Below are 11,602 nucleotides of genomic sequence, written 5' to 3' on the forward strand. Positions count from 1 at the left end.
AGAAAGGAAGACATGAATGCAAGACAGAACTGAGAATTTAACATAACCCCTTAAATGATAAAAACAAGGCAAAAACAAAAACTGTACATTTGTATTTAAAAACTGCAGAAGACTACTAAATAAATATTGTAATATATATATTTACATATGCTATATTGTAGCTCCATCATTTCATCATCGAGCTAGAAGTCCCAGTCCTCAGGCTAATGCCTCTCCCAGTAAGAAAGATGGCAATGAACACCACAGCAGAGATTCACATAGGAGGAGACACATTGATTCTAGAGGTAAAGTTTTGGATTAGTACATTAGTATGCCCGTAAAAGGAAAACTTAGTATTGATTTTTATGGTTTAAGCTGTTTATGAGTTAAAGGCCAAATTATAGGTTTGGTTTCCAGATATTAACTTGGATCTTTATGAAATCATACCCACAAATGGAAGGTTGGGATTGATTTTAGGACTTTTGCTCATTAACATATTGGTATGTGGAGCTAAAAACAGGTTTTTTTTTCTTAATCTTTGTGTATAATGTTTAATTCTTGTCTGGTTCAATGGGTTTGATCTAGAAATTTGAAGGATCATCAAAATAGCCATTTTTACAATATATTTAAAATTTTGTGTTTTAGTCCCTTTTCTAGGTAGTAATTAATTCTTATTTCATACAACAACTCTTTGGATCCTTCAATATGCTAAATTTAAATGTATTAAAACATATTGGATTTAAATTTTAGATATTGGATCATGTTTGTTCTATTCCAATTTCATTTTTTTGAGTTCTTTGAACTTTTAAATTCTCTGTAAGAAACATTTTCTTTGTTAAACATTTAATAACAACCTTCAATCAGTGTTATGTCATGCTTGAATGTAGTACATTAGTCAGGAATGTTCTGGTTTAGCCTTTTCGAGTTGTGTCGAACTGCCCCATTCATCTTTTTATTGTTTGAAATTACAAGTCAGGTCTGAATTAATTATGATAACAATATTCCATTGTAGTTGTGTATACATCCTTTACTGTCAAACTAAAAACTGATGCTTTTACAATGAAAGTGTCTCCCCCATATTGCAAGAACATCATATGTAGTTGTGCATATTACCAGGAAATTTTGATCCCCTAATTTTTGTAGGAGTTATGCCCCTTTGAACTTAAAAATTTACCAAAAATCCTTATAAATTACCTTGTCAGTGCAACTCCATTACAAAAATTATTCTGTTATTATATAATTGTTAAGAGGCCTTTGCAATATCCAAGAACTATATTTTGATATAATTTACCAATAGAAATTCATACTGAAAATAATCTAAAATTTGGAAGCCATTTCTTTACCTGCATAGCTTCCATTTCTGCTCCGAACAGTTTGCAGGATGGGGTGAGACATATGTTTTGAGCCAACCTGCAAAAACAAACTTTAATTGATTTTTGTCCCTGGTAAGTTTTGTGATTGGAGAACAATGGCCATCATTTTATTGAATTATCAAATATTTCAGATTTGAAGAGATCTAAGAGTAGTCCATCCATTCCATATGTATTTGATGGCAGAGTTGGAAGTCTTGGTGGCAAAAGTAAAGACTCCAAGAAATCAAGGGCATCAAAACCATAACAACTGAAATAAATGCAATATGAACTTCAAATATCACCACATACACTAAAAACCATGTAAAGGCTATAGATATGCCAAAGCAAGTCTTCCATTGTTCAATATTTTATTCAATGTAAATTGTTTCTGTTGGTTATTGCACAGGATTATCTTCCAAGTTCATAACCATTTGCCATGTGAACAAAAACAAAGATGACTTAGTTTGAATTATCTTTTTTTTTTTAGTTTTGTTAGTAATCTAACACAATGTACTGCCTGTCTTTTTCTGAAATTGTGGAAGTCATTTTTTTTGGTATTTATTATGTACTTTCCACATTATTTTACTCTAGATACTTTTTCCATTGCTAAAAATCTTGCCTTTTAATTTTACTTAGTGTTGTGACTTAAAACCTTTAAATGTTTTCAAAATAGTCAATAGAAATGAAATTTTTTACAAGAATTTTTATTTGCCAATATCTTCAAAGTACACAATTAGACACTTAATGACACCAGTCCTCGTGATGGACTGTATAAGGTGGCTGGGCACATAGGTTTACATAATGACTGTCAAGTTTTAATTTGATAATCTGTATTTTAGCATCATGTTAACTTTCACATATCTATGTATGTAATTCCATATCCTAGACTTATGTAGAGGTTTAAGGCTTATCATTTGCTGTGATCTTAAACACTTGTCTTTTAGTAGTTGACGTTGTTTTTATTGTAGTTCATGAATTATATTTTTTCTGAAACCTGAGTATTTAGAAAATGACAGCCTTGATGGACAAATACCTTGATGGTTGTATTTTAATTCTCTGTTTGCTTGATTTAAGTGCATAAGTCAATAGTACAAAATTGGAACAACAGATTTTGAGTTAGCACTCATTTTTTTTTCTTTTACACTGAAGATGTGTGCATGGTTTTGCCTCAATAAAATTCAAGTACCCAAATGCCCAAGATAAAGAATGGGTTGTATATTTTACATGCAACCTTTGAATTGATTCATGTATAAGGTAACAAGGGAAAAATATTGTTGTTAGGATGATTTCCTTGACTTCTAAAAGACAAAAATAGTACATTGTATTTATATAAAAGATTTATATTGAATGTTGTAATGTTTGCCTTTGTATTAATGGTTGTGTAACCATGACTATTAAGATGTCCATTTTTAACCATATCATATTTTATTATTCATATTTACCATACTGTGATTTGTATTGCTTTCATTAAGTGGAATTTACATATATTGTGCCTTTTTTTATTCCAGATTGTAGGTAGGACTGCATTACTTTATATGCCATTCTTATATAGTAGATGTTTTGTATAAGAATTTACAATGTCAGTAACATGTGTGAGCTAATCATGGGCCTAATCTATGGATCCTTCTGTTGGCCAGTTTGTACTTATATAAGAATGACAGTTTTTTTTATACCTCAGAGCACCTATATCTAGCTTATAATTGTGTATATCACAATCTAGATTGTTTTAGATGGTAATTGGATTGTGTTTTTGTGCCAATTCCATTGTTCAGTAAGTTGTAAAAACTTAACAATTAAAACCATTTTTACCCTTGATACCATAAACTAACTTAGGAAAATATATATATATACTTTTGTAAGGTATATTATGAGGTTGGAGTATTACAATACCATTGGTTGTTTTAACAGTGCTAATGTAAATTAACCATTAATTTATTCTAGAAAATTTTATACAGGGGTTGGGTAAAATGTCAATATTTATTATTTTCCAGCCAAATATTATACAAAACCATTTTATATTAAAACAGTACACTATTTTATTTATTTATTTATTTTAAATTTAAGATTCAATTGATGACTTTAAACATTCATCGAAACTGGTTTACAGTTTTACACCAGACAAAGTGACTATCGAATCTGAGAGCTACAAGAACAGTAATAGTTATATGGAAACACATTTCCAAACATAAAAAAAAAAATGTTTGAAATGCTTCTTTAATTTTCTTCAAAATTCTTTATAGTAATCAAATCAAGTTGCTGTTCCATTGGACCACATTGAAATGTCTCCCTATCTTACACCTGTTGACGTCAATATAATTGCAGAACTTTTCCAGAACAGAAGTGAATGTTAAAGTCATCTATAAGAATATGATATATGGAAGAACAACTAAACTTTTAAAGAGAAAATAAATGGTTTCATAAATGATACACTTAAAATGCTTCACTGGAGTCTGGACCCGCTAAGAAACTAAATCTTATGAAGATAAAAATTACAATCAAATTTCGTGGTGAATTTTACCAAAAAAAAAAAAATGGTTGTAGATTTTGATTTGTGTATAGCCATGTCATAATTTGTGGCAGATTTTAGTTTTTGTGATACTACTTTTTACATTCTAAGTGGATTTCAAGGTCCTTTCAAGCAACTGAAGTTCACATCAACATATGATGCCTAACCTTAAAAACATAATTTCATCAGAATCCATGGAGTGCTTTAGCAGGTATCATACAATAATTAACTTTCTTCATGTGCCAAATTTTTAAATCCACTGAGTAGTTTTTAAGTTGCAATAACAAGGTTTTAAGGTACAACTGTTTTACACTAAAACCTTTTGTTTGGATAGGTATCATACAATAATTATCTTCCTGTATGAATATCAGTATACACATTGCTTCCTGCAAATTTTCATCAAAACCAGTCAGTGGGTTACACTTCTAAACAATTTAACGGACAAGACACAGATGTACCCCTCCCACAATTTTTTAGAGGGATATAAAAATGTTCCAACAGATGTTTCCCTTAATTTATCTTTTAAACATAATCCTTCAGTATTTCCTTGAATCCACTTCTTACTGAAAGATCGGAAATGAACCTCTAATAAAGACTAATCAGGAAGTTGTGTTGTCAAAGGGTAGATTCAATTACGATTGTTTCTAGCACAGTAGTCCCCAATCACAAAAGTGTGAAGACATTGAAAGCCTTGACATTGTAAGCCCTTTCAGGCCATTATTGTATGGATGGCATGCTTTGAATGTCTCTATATCCAGTTTGAATTAAATTTACCATTATTTTTGGCAGAGTTGTTGCCCTATGATCTATGCAATTTCATGTAAGCATTTTGATCAAATTTTTTGATGTTTTGGAGATTTTAAAAAGAAGTATCAAATTTTAGTGCTATACCAATTATTTTAGGTAAAGATACAAAATCTTCAAAATTTAGCAAAAAATTACCTCGAAAGTGTTATTGCTCATATATTTATCAACAGTTTTTTAGTTGAAAAAAATCTACAATGTTTAAACATTACTTGTTTTCTATTTATTAAGAATATTTATGTAAAACATAGATTGAAAACAACCATACAAACATTCAGTCCTTCATACACACACACATATCACATATAATATATTAACTACATCAAGACTGAGGTGGCATAGGTGGCATCATTCCTGGTAACATTGGTGCACCACCAGACATGGCAGCATTTGGTCCTAATAATATCTGAAAAAAAAAATCCAAACAGAAATCATTTAATCAAGCATGATAAGTGGTGTTAGCCCTAACTAAGCCATTCTGGAGATATTATATGGCCAAGGCCTTAGTAACCGTGATCCCAATTACATTAGAATGTTTTCTTGAACTAATATAAGAAATATTTAATTGAGTAATTATTTTTTCAACACCCCATTGTGCTATGTAATGAGTACTTAGCACACTAGAGAGTACTCTTTTTCATTCCCTCAAAACACACAGCCTTAATTTACTTCACCTATATGTGCGGTACAGGGGAGGATCCAGGATTTTAGATCAGGGGGGGCACACAATAAAAATTTCACCAAGTGGAGCAAGGCAAACAAATTTTATGAGGTTAAATTTTGAAATATTCTTATCGAGTGGGTGCAATGTAGGTATTATTTGTGGTTAAATTAGCACGAAATTAAAGTTTCAACCTAAAACTGCCTAAATCTACCCCTGACAACCCATGCTTTGCAAATTTTAGGGGGATGCACGCACACCCACCATGGCCCCGCCTGAATCCGCACGTAATGTAATGCACAATAACAGGAGTGCGGGCTGTCCTCAAGCCCTGAGTCTTTTAATTAGCTGACAATAAAAGATGATTTACAAAGGTGAAAACAATCTCAGATGTCAAATTTTAATAAATGAGCTTGGCATAATGAAAATATCTTTTTCAACTAAGAAAAACATGACAACTGTGACAGTGTTGGAAACCCTTACTTTGCACATAATCGGAAACAAGGAAACATAAATATCTGAGATGAAAGGAACCATCATAATAATTCAATGAAAACATGGCATTCAAAAAGTTGTATCAGCAAACAATACTGAATTCAAAAAATTGTTCTATATGCCTTGCCAAGAGGGAGTGGGAACTGTGCAGTTAATAAGGAAAAAAACTGCAAATCAAAGAGCTTGAATCAGAAGTGCATTCTGATTGAAAAAAACAATCAAGAATCCACGAAAATTTGTGCCAACAAAATCAGTTTCAAAGACAATTTTGTCCCCAAGAAAATAAATGACTATACACACTAACAAATGCAGTGTATACATTTCAGAGAATTTTCATACTGAGTAAGACCAATGCAGTTTGGTTTTATAATTAGATTTTTTTCAGTGCCAACTAAGGAAGACAGGTGACTTCACCAAAACATGTTAACTTAAAATTTCTAGAATACCTGATTTTCAACTTTCAAAATAAAAGGAGTCTTACTTGTCTTTCTTGTTGTCGCTGTTGTTCTTGATGTTGTGCTCTCTCTTTTTCAAAAACCACCGGCAGTACTAATATAGTTGCTGCTGATGTCAATACCCATAGAAGATTCCTGGCCAAGGCCCATCCTTTTTTACTATATGTTCCTGTATTATCAGCTGCAGAACAGCAGAAATTTCTCATTACATCAGGAAACATTTCTGTTAACCCAATTAGTCTTTCAGTTAGAGTTTCATCTATATCCTATAAGTGAAGAGAACATAATTTAAATACTAGAAAAATGAATGCCTCCACACTCCATTTTAACACAGTTACTGCATAATGTCTGGTTGTCAAAAGATTGTTGTGTCTGAGAGACACTTTTGATGCCCCATGTGTATTTTCTAACACATATAAAAGTCAATTGATACTTATAAGCTTTAATTCTTTAGAATGATGACAATTTTATGATCAGAGAAAGAAGTTGAAAATGTCCTGATTTGATAGCATTGTTCTACAGGAACAAACACAAATTTACCGGTAATGTTGATCCACTCATGTGTGTAGGATCTTCCACTAATTGTTTATAACCTTCATAATTATTAAAAATTATTTACTACCTATTTTAAATACTGTAGAAGAAGATATATGGACGGGGCATAAAAAAGCTTCACAGCAGAGGTTGAACCCTAAACAGTGGGGACAAGTATGACGATACAGCTATGAATTTTGATGATGATTAGATATTTGACATAGGGAAAGAATTTGACCAGAATCAAAATGGTCACTTTTTGACTCCTTTTTCCTAAATGGTTCCAGTCAAAATTAATCTCCACCTACCTTAGAAGGTATAGCATCTTGTGGTAAAATTTCTCAGCTATCCATTCCTTCATACTTATGTTCCCAGAAATCAGAATAAAATACTTGTTTCTGGACCCTTTTTTGCCCCTTATTCTTACTTGGCTCCGGTCACAATCAAAAATCTCAATCCCAGTTTTCCTTTTGTGATATGACATATTGTAGTAAAATTTATAAAAGATTCATTCACTTGTACTCAAATTATTGTTAGGTAAATGCTTGATTTATGCACCCTTTAGGCCCCTGTTTCCAAAATAGTTCAATTCTTAACCTTAACATTAAAGCCAGTCTCCCTTTGGTGGTATGGCACCTTGTAATACAATTACAAAAAGATCCATTTACTAACAGTGAATCACCTGAATACAGCTGAAATATTGCTGCTCGGGTGTTAAATCCAACAATCAATCAATCAATCAATCTAACAGTCAAGTTATTGTCTGGACATCAGGAAAATGCATGTTTTTGGCCCTTAGATTTCTAAAATTTTCAAGTCTTAACCCTCAAAAACAATTCCAGTCTGACCATAGATGTACAAAAAATTATGGAACAAAATCATAGATATTCCAAACCTTTTACTGGAATCATAGTTACAGAGTTAAATTCTATGAAATGTTTGTTTTTTACCACTATATGGTCCCAAATTCTAAAATAGTTGGGACCATTACCCCCATATACAAAACTAACCTTTTATTTTGTGGTGAGGAACCTTGCAATAAAATCTTATAAAGATCAATCAATCAATATTCAAGTTATTATACAATACAAAGTATCTAGGGATAACAACAAGATAGCTAACAACAGCACCATACCATTATATGACAGCAAATTTTTTGCAGTCAAAAATAGATTTGTCATCTACAGTACCAAAATATTGTACGGCTTTAATAGCATGTTTTAATCCTTATTAAAATGGTCAAACATGACGGTTCTAATAGTGGTTTGAACAACAAATAGAGTATCAATGTGGATAACTTTTTATACACTGTTTTAAGGTGAGTGCCTATCAAGCCTGAAAGTGATTTTTTATTCTCATTGTAGGACTTATCATACATATTATTTCATCAATTAAAATAGTAATCAATTGAAATGTTTTTTTCTATCTATTAAAGTTTTCAAGATATTGGCTTATAACTGCAGAAAAAGTCATTTTTCCACATTTCACAGGCAATAACTCTTACAAGGAGTTGTCTAACAATTTTGACTCAAAGGGATACTTTTGTAGGTCTTATCATTAACATTACTTCACTAATCATAATTTTTTTCCATCTATTTTAGTTTCCAAGATATTGGCTGAAAACTGCAAGAACTTTCATTTTTCACCTTTCAAGGGCAGTAACTTTAACAAGGAGTCATTCAAAACTTTAAACCATAAAGACTTTTGTAGGCTTTATCATAAGGATCATTTCATCAATTGGAAGTTTTTTCCTTTTTTAAAATTTCAAGATAATGGCTGAAACTGCAAAAGCCTTAATTTTCACCTTTCAAAGGCAATAACTTAAAAAAAAATGTCAAACAACTTTGAAACAATGGAGACTTGTAAAGTTCTTCAAGCAGAATAAGAATGGTTGCATTTATTTTCAAATATCTCCTTTAGTTTTTGAGATATATCATATGTAATATGTAGACATTGGTGACTTGACCAGACTACTTGATGATGACAATAGGTATAGTTAACCATACTCTATGGAAATGATCTGTAAAATCCTGGACTTTGTGATATTTTAACATAGAAACCACAGAGCTTAATTTGCATTCAAAATTCGTACAAAATACAGAGAAACCATATAAGTAAACACCTCTGCTTGACCTCTGTGGTCTAAAAACTCCAACAGCAGCCATGTTTTTTGATAAACACACCTATTTTGCATAAACAATCCATGCAAAGTTTCCTGTAATTCCATTTAGTAATTTCAGAGGACAAGATTTTTTAATAGTTGTTTACAGACAAGGACGAGGACTAAAAAGTTGATTTTTAGAGTGTTTCCCCACTTTGGCCCCTAAAAGACAGAAAATGCTAATTGCTATTTTTAATCTGTAAGTATTCTTAAAACAATATTTTGAAAGCAACAAATCAAAAGAGGATTGTCAAAACTGAATGATAACTAAATCTTCTACACCAATTTAAATAAATTTTACAACTTTTTTGTAAAAGAGTAGAAACCAAAAACCCCATTTTCAATAGCAAGTATCCTGTAGCAATAAATTACAATATATCAAAGTTTACCCTACTGGTGCACCAGGTCCATGCTCCCAGTTTTTAGTGGAGTCTGAGTTGCTCATTTACTTTTGTTACTTTGTATGTATGATTTCAGTTACGTTATGTTCTTTGTTGTGTATGTCTGTTTTCCATGTCTGGTCTTTGTCCCTGGATTACATTCTTTTGATTACCGCTATAACCTTGGTTCCCTTGATTACTCTTTCATGAAATTTGGTTAACTACAACTAAAGTTACCGCAGGGAAACCAAAAATTAACAACACAGATAACGCAGGCAAGGACAACAATGACAGCATCATAACATAATACGACTGCAAAAATTGCAGTCGTATTAAAAGTTGACTTTTAATTTGGGTGTGGCCCAATTTTGTACCTCTTTGACACCAAAACAGTTAATGATAAGCCTACCTAATGAAATATTTTAAAACAAAATTTCAAAAGGAACAGATTTTTGGGGTGTGGCCCCTTCATTCCCCACATAACTTGAAAACCATAAGAGATATCTGAAATTTGATTAAATAAACAAAGGCAGGATTTTCATGATGACAAAAAAAAATTAAACTTGACCCAAAAAATCTACAGAACATGAATAAACTCGAAATCATGTGATCATATCATTTGTTTAATTAACATGGCCTCTGGTGGCCATTTTGTTTAATCAAGCAGAACCAATTTTTTTATCAAATAAAAATAATTACTGTATGTTGTGAAGTGGCTCAAATTAAAAATAAATTAGTATAATGAATAAGTGAACAACAGCCACTTTTAAAAAGTAAAACTTAAACTACATACAAATAAAATATAAATAAAACAAAAAAAATGTAAAGGATATGGGCCCAAATTTTGGGCCTTACAGCCTTCAACCTTAGGCAAAAGTATTGAAAAGAAAACTGACAACTGCTAACCCACACCACAGAAACAAGATGCCCTTCAAAATTGATCTTGTTCATTGTGAAGATGCGTAAAGTTCAAGATGAAAAATTATAAAATTTTATGTGCGCTAATGAAAAGCAATTGAAAACTGAGTTATGGTGACTAAATAATACGGGTTTTGACTTTCATTCCAAAGGGGTAGGCAGTTCCAAGAAAACTAATGATACATTATTCTAGGAACTGAAGTTGTTTTTCACCTGAACATGTTTCCAAAAGGACAGTTACTTTCATGTCATCGACACTGTGGTTTGCATCCTGACCATGTTCAATAATTGGACAATCTTTTCTATTGGTGACACTTTGTTTGTGTTCTACAAAACAATCACCTAACCTTAGATACATTCTTGTAGGTTTGCTCAAGTAAACAATTTTACAGTGTTTGTAAACCACATCATAAACGAGGTGTTCTGAGGTACAGGTGAAACCATCTTTTACTTAAAGACGTAAGCTGCCACAACTCATCAGTTTCCCAGGTAAAAGGATATGTTGAACAGTATGGTCACTTACAGTGCCGTGTGCTATTGAAACTCACAGGGGGCATCTTATGGCACTCATGAAAGAACTTGTAACAAGGCACTTTCAGACTCTTTCCTTTTCTATAGGCTGTAATTGGAAGCAAATTTTTGAATACTTTGTATTGGTCTTAAAAAAACTATGGATTTAAAGTTGCAAATCTGGATATTCTGGTTTGCAAAATTTAATCAGTTGTCAAAGTTAGCCTTTTATTCTTTCTGCCAAGTTTGGTCACCATTGGCTAAATTAAAGCAAAGATTTAGGCCAAAATGAGTTTTTCCATATGGTTTCAAAGGCAACTTCAAGTGCAGCCATCTGAGCTAAACAAAAACTGGATCATTATTCATTTGTAGACAGCATTGATGTCATTGATCCTATCAAGTTTCAAGACATTGGCACCTGTGATTTCAGTGGTTTTCTTCAGGAATGTTGCCTTCCTTGTACTTCTGTCAATGGTGTCATGGAAAAGCCACCCTATGCCTATGGCAAGGCCCAAACCTTTATCTTTACTTCACTAATGTGACACTAAAATATTTAACAATGACATGAACAGCCAAATCCCTATCAATAGACTTTACTTCCCTTATCTTATCATGTCGATGTATGATGTCAGAAATATAGTCTATAGAATAAAAAATTGCATATATGCTTACGTCATCGTCTTCGTCTATAGGAATATCTTGTACTTTCTTTTCTGTCATATTTGCCTTCAATTTCTTCGACAAGACGCCCTCGTGTGTCCTCAAACCTCGAAAATAACTACTCAATGTCAAACGTAAACTTAGTCGTATATGTATTCTAACACACTTACAAGCGCAAAGAAGATAA

General features: G+C 32.0%; 2 protein-coding genes across 3 annotated transcripts in view; one reads left to right on the top strand and one right to left on the bottom strand.

The window, feature by feature from the left end:
* The window catches only part of LOC148618843 (uncharacterized), a 44,893-nt gene extending 41,523 nt beyond the window's left edge, over positions 1 to 3,370 (top strand). For both annotated transcript variants that reach the window (XM_088578110.1, XM_088578111.1), the window contains 2 exons: positions 162 to 284; positions 1,484 to 3,370. In XM_088578110.1, coding sequence (XP_088434236.1) covers positions 162 to 284; positions 1,484 to 1,596 — 236 coding nt within the window. In that variant the 3' untranslated portion in view covers positions 1,597 to 3,370. The remainder of the gene's footprint in view (positions 1 to 161; positions 285 to 1,483) is intronic.
* Positions 3,371 to 4,841: 1,471 nt separating this feature from the next.
* Positions 4,842 to 11,585, bottom strand: LOC148618845 (mitochondrial import receptor subunit TOM22 homolog). The gene is made up of 3 exons (XM_088578112.1): positions 11,428 to 11,585; positions 6,279 to 6,518; positions 4,842 to 5,047 (listed from the first exon to the last, which is right to left on the bottom strand). The coding sequence occupies exons 1-3, from the start codon at positions 11,473 to 11,475 to the stop codon at positions 4,964 to 4,966; spliced, it is 372 nt and encodes a 123-aa protein (XP_088434238.1). The 5' UTR covers positions 11,476 to 11,585; the 3' UTR covers positions 4,842 to 4,963.
* Between the last annotated feature and the right edge of the window lie 17 nt (positions 11,586 to 11,602).

This window comes from Perna viridis, chromosome 4, assembly GCF_037379345.1.
Source record: "Perna viridis isolate PV_CMFRI_1.1 ecotype Kerala chromosome 4, ASM3737934v1, whole genome shotgun sequence".
In the NCBI taxonomy this organism is placed as follows: domain Eukaryota; kingdom Metazoa; phylum Mollusca; class Bivalvia; order Mytilida; family Mytilidae; genus Perna; species Perna viridis.

Coding starts and splice junctions, on each gene's coding strand:
- LOC148618845 (XM_088578112.1), bottom strand. CDS start 11,475: ATGACAGAAAAGAAAGTACAAGATATTCCTATAGACGAAGACGATGAC. Junction 6,519..11,427: donor CTATAGACGAAGACGATGAC/GTAAGCATATAT, acceptor CTTCACTTATAG/GATATAGATGAAACTCTAAC. Junction 5,048..6,278: donor AGCGACAACAAGAAAGACAA/GTAAGACTCCTT, acceptor TTTTTTTTTCAG/ATATTATTAGGACCAAATGC.